At 47.6% G+C, this 20,773-nt stretch overlaps 1 protein-coding gene across 1 annotated transcript in view; it reads right to left on the bottom strand.

Moving 5' to 3' along the window:
• Positions 1–5,199: 5,199 nt before the first annotated feature.
• The window catches only part of OTOG (otogelin), an 85,717-nt gene continuing 70,143 nt past the window's right edge, over positions 5,200–20,773 (bottom strand). The window contains exons 42-55 of the mRNA XM_006892075.1: positions 20,077–20,271; positions 19,652–19,864; positions 18,115–18,219; positions 17,711–17,818; positions 17,323–17,424; positions 13,752–13,850; positions 12,542–12,582; positions 10,905–10,980; positions 10,629–10,807; positions 9,726–9,830; positions 9,378–9,497; positions 8,079–8,124; positions 5,517–5,596; positions 5,200–5,400 (exon numbers count right to left, since the gene is read on the bottom strand). Of these exons, the coding sequence (XP_006892137.1) occupies positions 5,200–5,400; positions 5,517–5,596; positions 8,079–8,124; positions 9,378–9,497; positions 9,726–9,830; positions 10,629–10,807; positions 10,905–10,980; positions 12,542–12,582; positions 13,752–13,850; positions 17,323–17,424; positions 17,711–17,818; positions 18,115–18,219; positions 19,652–19,864; positions 20,077–20,271 (1,670 nt within the window). The remainder of the gene's footprint in view (positions 5,401–5,516; positions 5,597–8,078; positions 8,125–9,377; positions 9,498–9,725; positions 9,831–10,628; positions 10,808–10,904; positions 10,981–12,541; positions 12,583–13,751; positions 13,851–17,322; positions 17,425–17,710; positions 17,819–18,114; positions 18,220–19,651; positions 19,865–20,076; positions 20,272–20,773) is intronic.

The raw sequence follows: 20,773 nt of genomic DNA on the forward strand, positions 1-20,773 counted from the left end.
ACTTGGATTGTTTTCAACTCTTTGCTATTGTGAACAAAGTCACAATAAACATGGGGGTGCATATATCTGCTTGGGTGGCCATTATGGTTTCTTTAGAATAAATTCACAGTAGTGGAATTGCTGGGTCAAATGGTATTTTTTATTCCCAACTTTTTGAGAAAGCACCACCCTACCTTCCATAGTGGTTGCACCATTTTACACTCCCACAAACAGTGAATAAGGGTTCCAGTTTCTCCACAACCTCGCTAGCATTTGTTGTTTGCTGTTCTATTAAATTTTCACTATTGTCACTGGGATAAGATAATATCTCATACTTGTTTGGATTTTCATCTCTCTTAGAGCTAGGGATTTTGGAAATTTCTTCATGTGTTTGTTTGCCATCTGAATGTCTTCTTCGGTGAAGTGTCTGTTCATATCCTGTGCCCATTTTGTGACTGGATTGTTTACCATTATCTTGTTGTGGTGCTTGAGTATTTTATAAATTCTAGATAAAAGTCCCTTATCAGACATGTCATTACCAAATATTTATTTCCCAGTCTGTGGCTTCCCTTTTTACCCTGTTGGAGAAGTTTTGGATGTTGCATAGGGATTTGATTCTTAGAAGGTGCCATTCACTTATTTTATCCTCTCCTGGTTGTAGGTTTTTCAGGATGCTTGGAAGACTGTTTATATTGTGGATTAGGGCTTCTAGAGTTCTTCCAAGCTTTTCTCTAATGAAGTTTATGTTGTCATTGTTGTTATGTGCCATCGAGTTGCTTGTGACTCATAGCGACCCTATGTACAAGAGCTCTAAATGTTGTTCTATCCTGTGCTGGCCTCACCGTCTCAAACACACTCATTCCCACCGCTCCACTCACAAAATCGATCCATCTTATCAAGGGTTTTCCTCTCCTGCACCGTCCCTCCACTCTCCCAAACATGATGTCCCTCTCAAAGGACCAGTGCCTCCTTACAACAGGCCCAAAGTATGTCAGATGAAGCTTCAGAATCCTTGACTCCAAGGAGCATTCTGGCTTCACCCTCTCCAGGACAAACCTCTCTGTTCTCCTAGCAGTCCATGGTATATTCAACACTCTTCTCCAGCACCACAGCTCAAAGGCATCAATTCTCTTTTTATCATCCCTATTCATTGTCCAACTCTCTGATGCATAGCACGTAATTGCAAAGACTATAGCCTGGATCAGGCACACGTTAGTCTCCAGCATGACGTCGTTGCACTTCAGTGCTCTTAAGAGGTCCCTCACAGCTGACTTTCCCAATGCAATTCATCTCCTGATTTCCTGGCTGCTGTTACTGTGTTACCGAGAGTGTTGACTGTGGAACCAAGTAAACAAAAACTTAACTCTCTCAATCTCTTCACCATCCATACTGATGCTGCCAATTGGCCCAGTGGTGAGAATCTTGGTTTTCTTGATGTTGAGCTTCAATCCATATTGAAGACTGCAGTCCTTGACCTTCTGCAGCAAGCGCTTCAGGTCCTCCTCAGTTTCAACAAGCAGAGTTGTGTCATCTGCATAACACAGGTTGTTGATGATTCTTCCACCACCAATCCTGATGCCACATTCCTCCTCATACAGCCCAGCGTCTCAGATGATCTGTTCTGTATAGAGATTGAAAAGGTATGGAGACAAAATATACCCTTGACAGATCCATTTCTTGATTTTGAACCATCCAGTGTCCCCCTGCTCTCCCAGTCTTCTCAGAGTCAGCCATACTTGTTGTGATCCACACAGTCAAAAGCCTTTGCATAGTCAAAGAAGCACAGATAGACATTCTTCTTGTATTCTCTTTCTGCCAAGATCCATCTAACATTAGCTATAATATCCCTAGTACCACAGTCTCTTCTAAATCCAGCCTGCACATCTGCAGTTTTCTGTTGACGTATTGTTCCAAACATTTTTGGATAATTTTCAGCAGAACCTTGCTCGCATGTGATATCAATGATATTGTTCGATAATTTCCACACTCTGTTGGGTCACCTTTCTTTGGAATGGGAACAAATATTGATCTCTTCCAGTCAGTTTGCCATGAAGTTTGTAGTTTTTGGTTTAAGTCGTAGGTCCTTCAGAGGTAGTTAATTGCACAGGAGGATATTGTCCATCCTCCTGCAGAGTAACTGGTGGATTCAAACCATGTGCCTTCTGGATCGCAGTGCAGATTCTTGCCACTAGAGCACCCTAAACAATCTCTGTTGCCTGTAGACTTAGAGTTTTTGTCATGTGCAATCAAGTCACCTGCGACTCATAGTGACCCTAGGTACAACAGCCCTAAACTCTGCTCTATCCTGTACCAATCTTATTGTCTCTGATACACCTACCCACATTACCTCAGTGCATCAATTCATTTCATTGAGGGTCTTCCTCTTGTACTATCCCTCACTCCCCCAAGCATGACATCCCTCTCCAAGGACTGATCTGTACTTTGCAACATGTCCAAAATATGTCAGACAAAGCTTCAGAATCCTTGACTCCAAGGAGCAGCCTGGTTTAACCCTCTCCAGGATGAACTTGTTTGTTCTCCTAGCAGTCTATGGTATATTCAATACTCTTCTCCAGCACCACAGCTCAAAAGCATCAACTCTCCTTCTATCATCCCTAGTCATTGTCCAGCCTTCTAATGAAGAGCAAGTGGCCTGTATCAGGCACACTTTCGTATCCAGATTCACATCACTACTTTTCAGTACTTTGAAGAGGTCTCTGACAGCAGACTTTTCCAGTGCAAAAGCTGTCTTCTCATATTTGGACATAAACACACAGGAATGGAGGATGGTTATACTGGCTAGTCAGCCAGAAACACTAGGATTTCAATAGTGGCTAACAAGCCATCGTATGTTTTTGTCTAAAATTCTTCCTATATAATAGAATCAGGACTTTAAATTACTGCTTTTTAAAGGTATATTTTAAGTAGTATTCTGCTGAGGTCAAGATTACAATTTTCTGCAAAAGCTATTTAGGGAGCGTGCTCATGCTATGTGACTAAAGAAATGATTGATTACAAGCCATTGATTTTAATCAAAGATGAAGTTTGGAAGCCTATCTCACTCTGTATCTGGCTGCAAAGATGTGAAATTAAGAGTATGAAGTATGCATTTAAGGACATAAATGTCCCTCTAAATACCGCTTTAGCTACATCATACAAGTTTAATATGCCAGAATTTAATGATCTCACAAGTCAAAATGTTGCTTAATTTTCATTATTATTTCGTCTTTGACTCTTTGCTTATCTAGGCATGTGCTGCATAAGATGCTATAAAATTCCCTTTCTCATCAGAAAAAGGCAGCCTCAAGGATCACCTATAGTAGGAGGAAAGAAGCTGATTTGTGACATCAAATCCAAGTCTCTAAATAAATTTTAGCTTCAAATAAGTTTTCTCCAGGTGAACTGGCAGTCTTGCACCTTAAGCAGCAACTCAGACTCCAGGAATTTTCTTTCCTCCTCTCCATATGAGGTGCACAGGAGAGAATGATCCCAAACCTCTGCTCAGGATGGATACTAACAAATTTTTCTTTAAAGTTAAGGAGCAGTAAGAGGACCATCCTCAATTTCTTCCTGACTTATGTTTAGCTATGTTTGTAGTTCACAGTGGCTACAAAAGCTTTCTGTGAGAGAACAAGGAAATAAACACAGAAATGTTGAGAGATCAACAAGAATTCCATTCTAAGGGTCTTTCCCACTCATATCCATGGTGAGAAGCATTCATTCACCCTGGACTCAAAGACTTGGAGCCATTCTTGACTTCTCACTTGGGTGCACTGCTCCATGATTTATAGTCAGTTCAATTTCAATCATTGAACATTCACGGAACTGCATGGCGCAAGGCACAGGTGGTACAGAAGTCTTCTCTTCACAGGTGACATGCCCTCAGTTTAAAGAAAACACTCTCAGGGCTGATAGCTTCCAGTGGTTTTATTGGATACATAAACAGAACACTGATGGAGGAGCAAAGAGCCTGTAGGAAAAGTTAAGCGATCATTCTGGTGCAACTCCCAATCCCAAGAGGCGTTAGGGCAGCCACACATTTCCAGGCACACAGAGCAGCACTGTGGCCTGAACAGCCTCATATGCATGTCTTTTTGACCCAGGGGCACAGAATGACATGGGCAAGGGCTGCAGAGTAGGGTGCAGATGGGGTTCTGGCTTCAGAGATGACACTGGTTCAGTGTCTCTGGGGCTGCACACACACACATACCGAGCCTGTACTTTCCATTGACAGATGCTTTTCCACTAAACAGTCTAGTGAAGCAGTCAGCCTGGAATTGGCCCTTTCTGGGACAGGCTTTCCTACATCGTTGGTGAAAAGGCACATTGCAAGACCAAGAACTGTACTTCCAGGTCAAGATACCCATTAAACAACGTAGGGCCCTTTGAGGGGTAGATTCGTCCACTAACAGTTAAAATTATTTGCACTGGATCCTCACAGGGGAGATGTATCCCCTCCCCCACAAGAGCTAGTCACCTGTTAGGAAGGGAATGCGGACACACACAGAGTTGTTCCTGGGAATGGGTTTTTTTCTTCTAAACAGACATTTTCTAACTGTCTGTGGCAATAACAATATGACTTCAAGGTTACCAAGTTCACCTAGTCTCTGTGAAGAGGCATCTAGATGCCCATCAACCCTCGCAGACCTGAATGAGATGACCTGAGTCTGGGGAACCCACCTTCTGTGAAGTCCTTCTGGGCATATCTATACACCAGCCTGAGTGCTAGGAAAAATCCCCTCCCTTCCGTTTTATTGTGTCTGTAGCTCTCTTGTTGTCAAAAAGTCCGAGAAAGAGAATGGGTCATTGCATCCTGACTGAGCTTGGTTTTGGGTCCAGTTGTGGTCCCATCTTCTCGGGAAAGCTCTCACACCCTTTATCAAACCACTGCGGCCAGAATCACAAATAAGCAGGGCTTCTGTCTTGGACCAATACTGCTATCCTCATAACCAGCGGTGGAGTTGAGTTCCCTAGACCCTCAGCTATGGCACTTTCCCACAGGTGGGAGAAAGGGGAGTCTAGAGAAGAAGCCAAGATGGGTAGTATGGCCCTGGCCCTTTCTTGTCACTCTGTGTGCCTCTGCCCACCATTCATTCATGCTTAGAATCAACCATCTATCCACCACCCTTAATGCCTCCCCATGCACATATGTATACTGGGTCAGCTGGAATTGAGAGTGGGAGTGACAGGGGTGGTCAAACCAGCGCTAGCCCCCAGACCTCAGGACCACTGGCACGCACAGTCGGTGGGCTCCTGCACGGTGTAGGGCACCCAGGTGGCATTGGTGGCGCAGAAGAGCTGCACAGAGCGCCGCTGCAGGCCCACCTCCCGGCAGCACTTGCAGAAACGGGCGTAGGTGTTGATGTTGTAGTTGTAGATGCTGGCGGATGGACACCTCCCATCACAGGACACCAGGTTTACCTGAGGATGGACAGGCCAGTGAGGCAGCCTATGGAACCCCCACTCTCCAAAGGCCCCTCCACCCAGCTTTGGCTACCTTCCCCCTCAGCCCCCACCATGACGCAGGTGCCACGCACAGGGGTGTTGCTCCTGCAGTCATTCTTGCGGATGGTCATGCGGATGGTCACCTTCTTGCAGGAGCGCCCGTCCTCCTTACCTAGGGAAACAGTAAGTGTCCCAGACGAGCTGCCTCAGGGCAGCAGAATGGGCCAGACTGGGGCAGTTAGTGTTATGCCAGTGGGACCCTCTTCTGGTGTTAGTGCCCATGCATGAGTGCCCCGCCCCATCAGGGGAAAGCCTGTAGTCCACAAGCCCTAGAAGTAGGTGGAGCCAGGGAAAACAAAGCCAGAGCATCTTGAGCAGGAAATACAGAGGAAGGTGCCCGATGGTGGGTGGGGCCAGCCTTGAAGGCTCTGTGCTAGGTGAGAAAAGAATATGGTGAGAGGCCAGGCTCCCACCCTATCCCAGCACCCACACCTAGCTAAGCCCTGTTGTTGACACCATCTGCGTCCACATCCGTCTCTGAGCTTCAACTCTCCAACCTGGAGAAGACTTGAGCATAAGCTACTACAACTTCCTGAAAGCAGTGGAAATCCGGGTACCTGGTACAATGCACGTACATAGCAGGTTCTATTCCACACTTGTCATAGGGGCTGGGGTTTTCACTGTCTCAGAGCTGCCAGTCGGTTACCCCGAAGTCAGCTCCAACTCATGGTAACCTCATGTGTGTCAGAGTAAAACTGCTCCACCGGGCTTTCAGCGACTGATTTTTTTTTTAAAAAAAACTATTGCCAGACCTTTCTTGTGGTTCACAGCCAAGGTGCTGATTGTTTGCACCATCCACAGGACCAGAGCCGTTGCAGGGACAGGAACAGTTTCTTCTACTTGAATGGTTCTTCCTTCTGACAGCTGCCACAGGTCTCGCTCACACACTCACCTCCTTCAGCTTTTTGTTTCAGTCTCTCCTCAGTGAAATTTCTCCTAATGCTCTTCTTGCAATCACAACTCTCTCCCTCCATCCCATGCTCCTTTCCTGTCCCCTAACTTCCTTCACTTTGCCCAGCACAAGGTAACCTTCCTATCCAAATAACTTTTATAACCATGTGCCTGAAGATTAAGCTCTAGATCCCTTATTCTGTACAAGTTCTTTCTAAAATGTGTGAATTTAGTTTCTCATCCTACACAACTATTCACTTCCACACTGATATGTGGATTTGTAACTATATGTTCTTTTTCTTAATTAGGACACTTCCAGATTGCTTAAGCTTACACACCTCTCTCTCTCTCTCTCTCTCTCTCTCACACACACACACACACACACACACACACACTTGATGCATCCAACCTATCATATATTTTACTTGTTATTCTCTCTCCCTCAAATATAAGCTCCACAGGGACTAAGAGTGTGGTCTGCCTTTGCCTAAAACAGTGCCTGGCACATTGCTGGTGTTAAATAAGGATTTGCTGGGTGCATGGGCTCTGTTACCTCACAGTGCCCACTAGAAATGATTTGGAATCTCTTCATTTGGTTCCTTGGCCTCATCACAAAGGTTTCCCACCAGCCTGCAGGGAGCACTCCTGCCCAGAACTATGCCTGCTTTATCCTGCTCTATACTCCCAAGAGGCTCTCTCTGTGTCCTGGACCTTGACATGCTGAGAGATGACAACATGGGGGCCAAGAGGTGGGCACCAGGTGAGTGGGCACTGCCGAAGCATACATGCAAGCCCAGGTGAGGCGACTGGCTACCCAGCATGCACTGCTGGCTAACTGGCTTTTGCTAGAGGCAGGGAAGAGAGGCACTGCCCCCCCCAGCCCCCAGAGCCCACCTAGCAGAAGGGATATTTGTTGGGCTGAGCAATGAGCTGCCCACCTCCAGACCCGTGGGCTTCTGAGAGGAGTACCTGGGTGACAGTAGACACTAACCCATGGAGGAGAGGTGGGGCTAACAGGGACCAGGGGAAACAGAGTCCCCGAGGAACCTGGGGAGAGGGGATAGCGTTACAGACCACATGGGAGTACATAGGAATTCAGCAGTCAGAGGTCAGCTAGTGACACACTAAGTTCAGCTTTCTTGGAGGATGTGACAAGGATAAAATTCTACAGCTCTCCTAGGAAGAGCTCTGAGGAGCATGTGGGAAGTCTCGCAGATGCCAGGGGTGTGCATGTCTATGTGGTTGGGGGCCACAAACTCTGGATGTGTGGGGACTCAGGGGCCAAGGTATAAGGACAGGCACACAGCAGTCACTCTGACTAGACAGGTTCTCTGTAGATCTGAGGGGCACTCGGGGCACCTCCAAGACCAAGATGCCAAGAGGGAATTCACACGGGGTATCTTGTTTGGAGGTTTTGGCAGAAGGAGAACGGGGAAGGGTGGCTGCTGAGATATTGACCCCTGAACCCCAGGTCCTCTGTCTCCAATGAGAAACAGAATCACATGTCTGGACAGGCACACGAGTGCTCCGCCAGCATTTCCGTGTCTGGGCCTGGCCTTGTGGCAGGTGTTATCCCTCATATACTCACCCCTTAGAGCCACCACCATAGATGCCAGGCCAGGAAGCTGGTCTCTGAACCCTGGCATGACACCCTCCCCCCACTCTAGAGTTTCTCCGCCCTGGCTCCAGCCATGTGCACTCACATGTCCGACAGCACCCTTCCAAGGAAGGCACCACCGAGCCCCCAACCTAGAAGAAGAGGAGAGAGTGGAAGCCCCTTGAGCCAAATAGGCAAAAAAGAGTCCCATGATGCCCTAGGGCAGGACTGCAAGACCCTATTCTGCACCAGCCTCTGGCCAGAGGGAGGATAGGGTGGGCCCTGTACTGGACATGGAAAATCCAGACAGGTTCACCTCACTGACTGGGACAATGAGCCCTGTGTCTGCCTGTGGCCCCCAGTGAGGTGGTGGCAAGCTGAGACCGTGCAGGACTTCCCTTCTTTTCTGTGGGGTTCTCCTCCTGTCCTTAACTGCATAACACCCCCATCCACCACCCCAGTGCCTCCAACCAGTAAGGAAGGGGCTGAGGATCAGAAGCCCAGGCTCTATCTTAACTCTGCACAAATACCCCTTTCCTCTGGGCTTGGTTTTCCCATCTGTAAAATGGGGACAATTATCCTTCACAGCCCCCTGCCTCTACTGCAAAATAGACAAAACAAGGATGTAGTAATCTTTGTAAATAAGTGTATCTGAATGTGTGAATCTATCTGTGCATGATATTTATAAAAGTATGTATGTATGCATATATGTGACTGTGGGTCACGGCGTGTGCTCACAATATGATTTCCCAAGCATGCATACGATTCTGTTTGCATATGTGTGATCTGTGTACACATGTGTGATTATATGTATATCATTGAATAGGTGGATGTATTTTTCTTCAGGTAAGAGTTAGAAACCGACAAATGTTCAATGTTAATATCAGGACTTCAGGCACTCAAAGATAACCCCAAGCCTTCCAGGGAATCTTCCTTGAGCTGTGCCCACACTGACGGCTCTCTGGATTGCTGCCAGACCCCCAGTATCCCATCACATGACTGGACATGTGGGTGGTGCATGTGCAGGCTGGGGTGTGCATGTGTGTGCACACAGTGTGACTAGTGGAATGATGCTGGCACACTGGGTGAACAAATGCCCAGTTGGGTGTGTGGTTTATGTGTGTGTGACAGCCACCCTGTGCCAATATGTAGCTGCATGTGTCTAAACACATGCCAGCATACATGTGATCGCATCTTTGTGTGGTCACATGGTATGTATGGATGGGGTGTGATGTAGTCAGAGCAAAAATGTACAGAAAGATGTGTGGGCTGGAGGGGCGGGGGGTGGCACACACTCCAGGGAACCCCTCTTTCCATCTCCCTGCACACAGGAACACTGCTCCCCCGGTAAGAAAGGCAATGCCCTCTCTAAGGCTAGGTGTTGAGAGGAGTGGGGAGGCCTGACCTTGGCACACTCGGTCTCATTGAGTGGTGGGCAGCTGATGGGCGAGCGGACCAGCACAGCACCCAGAGGAGTATTGCTGCAGTGGTGACGGGTGCAGTCTGCGACCCAGGATGCTCCAGGCTGCAGGGCACAGAGTGGGTAATAGTCACCAGTGGTGGCCTGAGTGAACTGCCAGGCATGGTTCTGAGGACAGGTGAAGCTCAGGACCTGACACTGCCAAGAGCCCAGCTGTTGCCAGCCCTGACCAGAACCAGAGCGGGCCCTGCTCGTGGGTGTGCCTAAATCCCGGGAGCCTCAATTTCACCTTCAGGGACTTCTTCCCAGGTGGGCATTTAAAGGGCTGCTTACCAAGAACAGTGATGTGGTGCCGTTGGGGAAGGTAAAGATACAGGACACATTCCTGCAGGAGCCGCAGCAGGCCGCCAGGTCCCGTGGGTGCTCGTACTCCTGGTTCTGCAGGGCAGGGAGGGAAGATGGTCATCAGCCATGTGCCCACCTGGCCCTTCCACTCTCCTGCCTCTTTCACTATTTCCTTGAAGGGTGTGAACCCCAGCCTCCTTCTATCCAGACAAGAAGGATGTCCCCTAGCCTCTCGTACTGCTGCTGCTGCTGCACCCAGCTCCTGGCAACCAAAAACATCTCTACCACTCAAGAGGAAGCATGTCTAGTGTTTGAAATACAAGGTTTGCTTCCAGCCAGACCTCACTTTAAGTCCCACTTCCTATAGCACTTGACATAAAACCTGAGCTTCTCTAAGCTTTACCATTTCATCTACAAAACTCATTTATTCTCTTGTGTTTTTTTAAATGCATATCTCTGTTACCATTTATTCTTTCATTCAACTACTAGTTGTTGAGCTTTACTATAAGCCAATCACTGTCCTAAGTACTGAGCATGTCAAATTTCACAACAAATAGTAGCAACATAAACACACAAACTGAAAGGAGAGGGAATGTGTAAGGCATGGAGTAGGTGCTTAATAAAAGTGTGTCCCCTGTCAACTATGCACTCTTTCCATGTCTTAAATTTGTGCCTTCATTCTTGCTGTTTGTTTCCCAGTCTTTCCTAGCCTGGCCCTTTTCTGGAACTTTCTACTGAGATCTCTGAGATTCCCTCTAATGGCAACTCCTTGTACCTTTCTGGAGATCCCAGAGAACACAGGCCCCTGGCTGAATCCTCTAACCCCTAGATGAGCCTTACAGCCATCAAGAGAAGCCACCCATCCCAGCCCCATCCCAGGCTGCACCCTACCGCCTCGCAGCGGACATCGCACAGCACGGAGGTGGTGTTGATCTGGTAGAAGCTGGTGAGGGGGTCGAGGATGTCAGTGCAGCGGGAGGTGTGGCACACACCGTCTGCTGAGAGCTCCACCACCGTCTGGCCTGGTTGCATCACGCCCAGATCACGACTCAGGCACACAGGGGCTTTCACTGGAGAGGCATTCAGGGTGGCAGTAGTCACGGAGGTCCCAGCCCCTACACTTGCCCAAGCCTGCTGGCCCACCCATGGCTCGCCGGCCCCACTTACCGCACTCATACTTGGCACAGCCACACACGTTCTCCTCACTGTGCATGAATACCTCGTCCAGCTGGGACTTCTCCCACTGGGTGGGATAGAGGCAGTCAGCATCTCGGTGGGGAGGCCTGGCCCCACCATCAGGGTCCATCTGCAGCCTGGGCCCATGTCTATGTCTGTCACCTCCTAGCACTGATGACAGCAGGGCTGCCAAGCTTGGGGGTCCTTTGCACCCTACAAGCTCAGACACCCTCCCGCCAAGAAACAAGGCCATCAGGGAAATGCTCATTATGGCTCTCAAGCCTTCCCACTGGGAGTACCTCTTGATGTCCTTCCTCTCTGAGGGCCTCAAGCCTCTCCCTTCATCCTGAGTGCACATTGGCCACATCAATGAGAATGCAACAAAGATTACAGCCTAGGAGCTAAGAAATTATATGGCACATACGTACGTACACGTGTGTGTGTGTGTGTGTGTGTGTGTGTGTGTAGGGGAGCTCTGGTGGCTAGTGGCAAGAAGCTGCACTGCAATCCTGAAAGCATGTGGTTCAAGGCCACCAGCTGCTCTGCAATGAACTGCCACTGAAAACCATAGCTGGAGGGTCAGCTATGGTTTCAACTTGATGGTAAATATATTATTATGTGTCATCAAGTTGGAACTGACTCATAGCAGGTTTTCATAGGCAATTTAATCACAAAAGAAGAAATTGCCCATTTTTCTCCCTGCAGAACCACTGGTGAATTCAAACTGTGCACCTTTGCATTAACAGCACAGCTTCTTATAACTAAGCCACCAAAGCTCAATTTTGTTTGGGCTTCCAAGGTCATAAATCTTTATGCGAGGAGTCTGCCTGTCTTCATACTAAAGAATTGCTTGTGGATTCAAGCTGCTAATCTTTTAGCTAGCAGCTCAACACATTATAAGCTATACCACCCGGGCTCATTATGGGCAATTATACCCTTGTCATATATGGTCACATACAATCAGCATAGGCTAAAAAAGTTCCCAGCAATTCCAGTGGCTACACAGCTTGGTTAAGGGGCCATGATCTCTGGAGTCAGATTTTCTGGTTTCAAATCTTGACTGTGATTTACTATTTTGATAATCTGAACTTCATTTGTATAATTGAGGTAACTCACAGGGTTGTCATGAGAGTTAATGTGATAACACACACAACAAATATCTTAGAGACAGTCCCAATAGGCAGTTAGCTCTCAATGTGTTGGACTGCTGTCCAAAAGGTCAAAGGTCAGCAGTTCAAATCCACTAGCCACTTGTTGGGAGAAAGATGAGTCAGTCTGCTCCTGTTAAGAAACACAGCCTCAGAAATCTGTTGAAGGACCATCATGAGTCAGAATCACCTTGACAGCAGTGGGGTGGGGGTGGGTTTTGAGCTTCATGGTTATTGTCTTCACTGGCACCTCCACCACCATCTGAGTGATTATCTTCATCATCCTCATGTGCCTACCCCTCCCACACTCTGAAGAAGGCTCATGCTGACTTTACAGTGGAGGACATTGCTGAGAAAGTCAGTGGAAAACATGGAACAAGAACACTCTCCCTGCAAACACGGGCTCTCTGCCTAGATCAAGGGAACAGTGTCTCTGGGGAGGAAAGTCAAGGTGGAGAGGAAAGGGGTCGGTCTCCTTACCAGATGGCACTGGGGCACCGGGATTGTGTCGCAGTCACACTCTGAAAAACAGGAGAGGTCAGGACCCACCTCACCAGATATGTCCAGGTGGAGGTCCTCTGGGCCTTCTAGAGCCCTCACTGCAGGGGCAGCCCCTTCTCTGAGACAGAGTCAGCCCCAGCCCAGAGCGAGGGAGGAGGAGAAGCCAAAATCTGAGCCTCCTCCCATGCTTCAGTGAGAGCTGCAGACCCCTGGCTGGCTGGGTAGGTCTCAAGCACCAAGCTTCCCACCCAGATAGGAAAAGAGCACAAATAGACAGGCAAATCATTCACAGGTTCTCTTCTGTCATCTGAGTTATTCCTCTCCTCCGCTGTGGCCCTTCTAGAACATATGTGGAGTTTCTCCAAGAATATATTGGCCAGGGAGAAACTTCTAAACAACTGAATTTCCCGAATGTCCATTCCTGCAAGCTCGGTGTTGCTATGCTAAGTCTAACCCTGGCCAGGTCCTGTTCTCACCTGTGCTTGAGGTGACTGCTGGGACACCATTAAGATGTATGCCAATTAATCAGGACCAAGAAGGTCAAGGTTAAGTGTGATTCTGATTACTCCTCTGAGTCACTCCTTCAAGTACAAATAGCTTTCAGCACCTACTCTATACTGAACCGTGTTCTGTGCTCTACAGATACAACACAAATTAAAGAGACCAAAGCCCCTGCCTTCATGAAGTTTACATACCAACAAGGCCCTGAAAAAGACAAGAAAAATATCCAGATGCAAAATAGAGTTTTGCACCTTTTTAAAAACAGTATTTTATACAGAACTCACTGGCTTTCATTAATGATAACTGATGCTCCCACCTGCTTCCCAAAAGAGTTTGAGGTAAATTTTAGCAAAAATTCTGTTTGATATGAGACAATTGCATTAAAGCCTTTTAAAAGAAGGAACCTTTTTTTTTTTTAGGAACAAGAAATGTTCTTGTGCCCTTATTTTATCCTCAGGAGAAAAGAGCATAGGAACGCTTCGCACTCCAACAGTGGATGTGGTTGCAGGTGAGAGACAGGCAGCCACGACCTTCCCTCTGGTGACCCTAGATGTTTGAGCGGAGGAAGTTTGGCATAGGTGGGGCCTGCTTCCCTGCCCCACCCCACCCCACCCACCCTCACTACAGCAGGGGCTCAGCCTGGATCTGCAGCCTTCATTTGGGGGCAGTATCATGTCCTGAGACTTACCACAGGACTTGTATGGGCAGCACCGGTCTGGGCTCCACACCTCCACCAGGGTTGTACCCAGGCCACACTGCACGTGGGGGCAGCGGAAGTTCTCACACACTGTGAGGGAGGGAAGACAAGAAACACTTCAGAGGTGAGTCCTCAGAAATAAACATGGGTAAAGAAAGGGTACTCTCCAGCTTCTCCTTAAAAAAACCCAAATCAACTGTGGTCCAGACGCCTCTGCCTTATGATGGCCCAGTGAGTGTCACTGGAGAACTGTGCTCCACAGGGTTTTGGAGGCAAATCTATTTCCTCTAGTGTCCTTGAACTTCTAGCCTTTTGCTTAGCAGCCAAACATTTAATACTGCACCTGAGGTCTTCTCCTCACAGGTCCAAAACCCAAACCCATTACCATTGAGCTGATTCCAACTGATGGTAACCCTTCATCATTTCCAAGGTTGTAAATCTTTAAAGGAGAAGACTGCCCCTCTTTCTGGTGGATTTGAACCATCAACCATCAAACTTCTGGTTAGCAACCCATCATGTAATGTATTATTCCCCCAGAGCTATCAGTCTGCTCCTTAGGCTCCTCTAATACCCTCATCTAACTACTGAATTAGAGTTAATGGGAGGACTCTTGAGCTCTCCCAGTCTCCCCACAGAACTCCTTCAGGAGAACTGAATTCTTTACCTGGTAGATATTAACAACCAAACAGAGTCAAACATTGAAACTCTTTAGGCTGGGTCTCCCTCTTCTGGATTTTTGTCACCCAGAGAGCAGTGGTCAGACATAAGCCTGTGACCAGGGTGGGCTTGTAAGCACTGCTGACAGGGACTGCTTCCCCTCACAGGGAAACACCACATTAAGACCCTGCAGAAACAGTGTAGGCAAAAACTCCAAGCAGCCCTGCTTCATTTGGCTCCTATAACCTTTATTCCTCAGACCAACTTCCCTCATCACCCTCATTTATTAACAGACAAATGCAAAGTGCAAGAAAACTCTGATCATAATGTTTTGTGGGAAAAGAAGCTGTAAAAGTTGGCATGGAATGAAGTTGAGGGTCATGAACAACAATAATAACATAGAGAGAGCTGAGTTGGCCTAGTGGATAGAAAGTTAGGGTACCAAGCCAAAGGTGGATGACTTTAATCTGTGTCCCTCAGGCCTGGTTTTAATTGTTTTCGGTCAAACATTCTTCTGAGTGGTATAGAACTGGCCTGTCCATTTGCTGTACAGAGATAACTTGCGGTTTCTGTGATGCTAAACACTGTGACACTGATGAGTCAAATGTGATAATGGTTACCCATGGTGGACAGTGTTTGGTGGAGCTCCCTGATTAAAACAAGCTTGGAAGCAGGAGTGGCATCCACTTCTGAAATGGCTTGCCTCTGGAAACTCTATGAATGTGGAGAAACAATGAAAGTTATACAAAGTGTTCAGGTCTCTCATTCATAGGGTCACTATGAGTCGTCTACAACTCTACGGCATTTAACAACAACAGCAACAACAATAAACTATTGAGCAGTAGAGTGGAGCTGGCCATTTGTACAGAGTCAAAATAGCAGGTTGCCTTCTGGTTCAAAGAGGAAAAAATGTAAACATAGATGGAGGGATCAGACTGTCAACACACTAATCCAGGGCCAACATTAACACCGGTGCCCAGTGCCAGAGCCTCTCCTCCCTCCCTTCTGCTTCTGTCCCTGCCTGTCCTCTTCCCCAGAGACCCTGTACTACATGGGGCTCAACCACACAGTGCGTGTCTTCTGACAGGATGACATCTATGTGGCTCAAACACATCTAGACACATCTTTCAACTTGAATTCACCAAACTTACCATCCAGTTCACAGAAAACATAGAGCATAGTGAAATCATGTCAACTACTCCTAAAGAAGTCACCTGGACCTGTCCAGAGGTGGGGCTTTCAGGAAGACCACAGTCCAGACATTACAATTGGGAGTTACAGAGAAAAGGGGATCTATGTGAAATTTAAAAAAAAATTATGATGTATGTTCTCAGTTGGATTGGACAAACTAGTACAAACATGGACTGGATAACAGATGAACTGAAAATGTATTGACTTGGAAAAGTGAAAATCATTAACTGAAAACAGAAAACTCAAAGGGTGTATGGTCAGAGAGCAGGCTTGGATTTTTATCTCTCTCTCTCTCTCACACACACACACACACACACACACACACACACACACACGACTTATAGAGAGATGTTGTGGTAGGACTCTGGTTGTCTAGGGCGTAGGAAGTTGTGCTGCTAATCCAAAGACAGGTGGTTCAAATCCACCAGCTGTTTCACTGGAAAAAGATGGAAAATCTCCTTCTGTGCAATTCACAGCCTCTGAAAACCTACTGGAGTGTCAGCTATGAGTCAGTCCAAAGTCGACGGCAATGAACAACAACAAGAAGGAAGAAGGTATTTTTACTTTCTTCGATTTATTTGTAGTTTTGTATTTTTGTATTACTCACTGCAAAGTGAGGCTCACAGGGGTTTTCGTTCTATAAACTGTGCACAGCAACTTTTCTAACTGCGTCAGACTTAAAGTTAATAATTTTCTTAATTTGGATCATTAGATTTACTTTGGGAGTCTGGATAAGTGCTCAGTTGCTAGTCAAAAGATTGGTTATTCAAATACATTGACCACCTTGTGGGAAAGACGAGGCCGCCTGCTTCAGTGAGCCTTGGAAGTGCTGTGGTGCAGGCCTACTCTACCTTACAGGGCCACGAGGTGTTGGAATCAACTTGACCACAAAGGGCAGATGTTGTTGTTAGGTGCCATTGAGGTGAGGACGACTCATAGCGACCGTATGAACACCAGGCCTGAACCCTGTCCTAACCCGTACCATCCGCATCTCTGACACACTTGAGTCCATCACTGCAGTCACTGTGTCAGCCCATCTCGTTGAGGGTCTTCTCTCTCACTGACCCTCCATCTATCCAAGCATGATATTCCTTTCCAAGGAATAGGCTTTCCTAGCAATATTCTCCAAGTATTTGAGACAAATGGGCAGACAGGTGGGGAGATTTACTTCAAGTCCATAATTCTGTCTATACTATGTTTAAGCATCTTGTAAAAATATTTTTTAAAATATCCCTTTTTATTTATCAGGGCAAAATAAAAGAGCATGAGAGGCCTCAAAATGCAGCCCTTCTGGAGAAAAGACCCCATGAGCAGGACCTAGGGTAACACAGTAGGAAAGGAATTGTGGAGCAGCGATCTGAGGTCAGTCATCCCTTAAGGATTGCATGCCAGTGCTGGTGGGGGCTGGGAGGATCTAAGCATCTCTCCCTCCACCGAGGCCTCCGCCTGGACCTTGGGGTCTTCATGAAGCTGACAGTGAAACACTTTCTGAAGCCACAGAGTCATTTGTATCGATACCTGGACCCTCCACCATGCACCTCCTGCAACCGGGCCCAGCTTTCTCATGAGGGCCTGAGTCCATGACGGTTTAGGCTTCTCTGCGCTTTGGGGTTGTGCACCATGGGCTCCCTGTCACTCCCTGATCAGCTCCCCTTGGTTCTGTGAAGGGATTCAGCAGAGTTGGAGGTCCGCTGTGAGCTCATCCACAACTTACCACACTGGTACAGAGGGCAGCACAGCTCCGTGGTGTTCCTGTCCACAGTGAGCGCCTCCCCTTCCTGACACTCAGGGATCGGATCTGGACAGTCGCCGCAGGCTGGAGAGACGAGAGGTCACTGCTGTCACGAGCAGTTCCCCTTGTGAAGGGCTTTGTACAGAGCAGGATGCTGGGGTTGGCAGAGACTCCACAATGAACCCCACGTGACAATAAGAGCAAAACTAGTGACAGCAGGTCCCTGGTCTTATCTGACTTGTCCTGGAGTCAGAATTTGGAACACTCCCCCTCTTTCTTCCCAGCACCCCAAGGAAGCAGGGTAAGGGAGGAGGTGGGAATGGTGGGGGTGCTTGCTGCCTGGGGCTGGCTGATGGCAATGTCCACCCACCGCAGAAATAGGAGGTGCAGCAGGAGTCCCCCAGGCGGCCCGCAATCAGGATCTGGTCCTGGCGGCAGCTGGGGATCAGCACCACCTCACATTGGTCTGGATCACATTCTAGGGGAGAAAACCAACAGAGTTTAGGGGTTGGAAGAAGAGCCTACGTGACCATGCTTGGATCCTCCAATAGCTCTGCCTCATCTCTCCCTAGAATCCCGTGGACAGAGATGTCTTCCCTATCCTGACTTAAAACCCCTCCCCAGGGACCAGTCCTGCTCCCCCCACGCATCAGCCCTGCTCCAGGCTCCCGCGGGTGCCAACTCACCCTACCCTGGGTGAATGAGCTGCAGGGCTCCCCACACCACGCCAGAGAGTACTACGCTCCCCCCACTCCATCCCACCCCAGGTCTCACCACAGCTGTAGCTGGGGCAGCAGGAGTCCTCTTGGAAGTGGGTGAGCAGCCGGTGTCCTGGGCGGCAGGTTGGGGTGAGACCCTCACACAGACTCTGGTTGCACACTGGCCCAAGGGGCATAGGGCCTGTCACCTGGAGGTTAGGGTGACTCCAGGCCTCCTGCACTGCCAGACACCTGACCCTCATTATTCCACAAGCCCCCAGACCTCTGAATGTTACCCAGAGGGTCCAGGGCAGAACAGAAGAGCTAATATTCATGTAGATATACCCGTTCCTAATCAGTGTTAACTTACGTTATTCTTACAATAACCCAAAACATAGGTACTACTATTATCCACATGTTTCATGTTGCAAGGGAATCAACTTAGACTCAGAAGTTGTTTAATGATTTTCCAGAGGTCACGTCACTACAAGAAGAGGAGTAAGAGTCCACCCAGCTGACTGGTCGCAGCATCCGGGCCTTTAACCACGACTCCATATTGACTCATGTCATGGGTTGAATTACATGTGTGTGCCCCACCTCAACTATGTCACCTAGGCTGGGCCATGATTCTCAGTGGCCTGGAAGTTATGGAATGATGTAATTTGACAGTTACATAATGATGTAAATTGTCCCTCATGTTGTGATCTGATGTGATCAGCCAATCAAATATAAGAGGATTAGGGTAGAATGCAACAACTCTACTCAGGTCACAGCCCTGAGCCAACATTTCCCTGAGGTGTGGTGACATCACCTTTTATCTTACAAGATATAGAAGGAAAAAGAAAGGAGCAGAGAAGATGAATGTTAGTACAACTGAGACCTCTTAGACCCAGGGGAAGATCAATGTCAAGACACATGGAGATCAATGAAATCCAGAGATATTAAAAGGGGACAAGGACCCTGTACTAGAACTGACAGAGAGAAAAGCCCTGTCCAGAGCTGGTGCCATAAATTCAAACTTCAAGCCTCCTAAACTGTCAAAATATAAACCTTAGCTTGTCAAATAATCTGCTATAGATTAAATTGTCGCCCAAAAAAAGTCTCATCTTGGCTAGGCAATGCTCTCAGCAGTATGTAATTATCCTTCATTTTGTGATCTGATGTAATTATTCTCTGTGTTGTAAACAACCACTATGATGTTAATGAGGTAAAATTAGCTATATTAATGAGACAGGATACAATCTATAAGATTAAATTGTATTTTGAGTCAATTCCTTTTTAGATGTAAAAGAGATTAAACAGATTAACAAAGATAGGTTTACCTATGTCTTCTTATCACCAAGAAGGAAGCCTCTTAAACTGTGATAGAATAAATTTCCAGTTGTTAAAGCTATTGACTTGTGGTATTTCTGTTATAGCAGCACTAGCTAACTAAGACAACTTGTAACCCATAGTTCCTGCACTCGGACAAGGGTTTTACATGCCCCGCAATGTACACTCCACTGAACACTTCAGATTCTTAAAGTCTTGTCCCATCCATTCAGCCAGTGGGCAGAGCTGGAGTGTACAACCTCATCTTACAGCTGAGGCTCAAGGATACAAAAAGAACTCACCACAAACAGCCCCCAGGCAGCAGGGATCCTCAGTGGGCCGGAGCAGGGCCACCTCCCCAAAACGTGGGCAGCTCTCAGGACGGGGACCCGGGCAGTCCAGGTCCACAGGGATAATGGTGTCTGGAGCTTTGCACTGGTGCTGGCAGCAGCCACTAAGCGAGCTGTTCCAGGTCTCCCCCAAGGCTCGTGGCACCCCTGCACTGTCAGTGCAGGCTGCAGCGGTAAAAAGGGGATAGTATACTTAGAAAGGTGGGTAAGACTCATCCAGTACAGACTTTCTTAAGGACACTGATCAGACATAAAGTAAACCCAAAGGAGCACATTGGCCCTGACCATGGACACAGGAGTGTATAAAGACCCTGGGGCTTATTCTAGGGTCTCTAATGTCAGCTTTTGGGAGCACAGCCCAGTGAAGTGGGACCTACCACACTTCTCCTCTGGTATGCAGACTGCAGAATGGCGCCGGTGCAAGATGGTACCCTCAGAGCAGACACAGCCCTCACCCAGCACTTGGCACTGCTCTGGGTCCAGTGGGCCCAGCATCCCATCCTGGCAGGTGTCTGGAGGTTCACAGGCTGCCACACACGCCTGGTATGTGGAGTCACTGGAGCACAGGAAGGCTGCAGGGACACAGGAACACAGGTAATGAGTCATGCTACCAGTGCAAGGGCATCAGAGCAAACTCAAGACCAAGAGAGCAGGAAGGGGAGGGGAGGCCCTCAGAGCATTGTTGGTACACACAGCAGTGATGGGCACCACTTAGACTGAGGGTTGGGTCTCACTGCCTCCCTCCTCTAGATCAAGAGTCAGCAAAGTACATCTTAGAGGCCAAGTCCAATCTGCCACCTGCTTTTGGAAATAAAGTTTTCTTGGCACATTTGTTTACACATTGTCCTCTACTGCTTTCAATCTACAATGGCGGCATTGTATAACTGTGACAGATTATATTGCTTTCAAAGCCTCATATATACAGTATGTAATCATTCACAAAATAGTTGGCCAGTTTTTGTTCTAAATCTGTGCATTTTAAACTGTATTAACTATTAAAAATTACATTTTACATTAAGATTCAATACAGACATGCAAGTATAACTTCAGAAATCAAACCTGATCACAAAAAAT

This window comes from Elephantulus edwardii, unplaced genomic scaffold (assembly GCF_000299155.1).
Source record: "Elephantulus edwardii isolate Elephantulus edwardi_28Jun2011 unplaced genomic scaffold, EleEdw1.0 scaffold00109, whole genome shotgun sequence".
In the NCBI taxonomy this organism is placed as follows: Eukaryota; Metazoa; Chordata; class Mammalia; order Macroscelidea; family Macroscelididae; genus Elephantulus; species Elephantulus edwardii.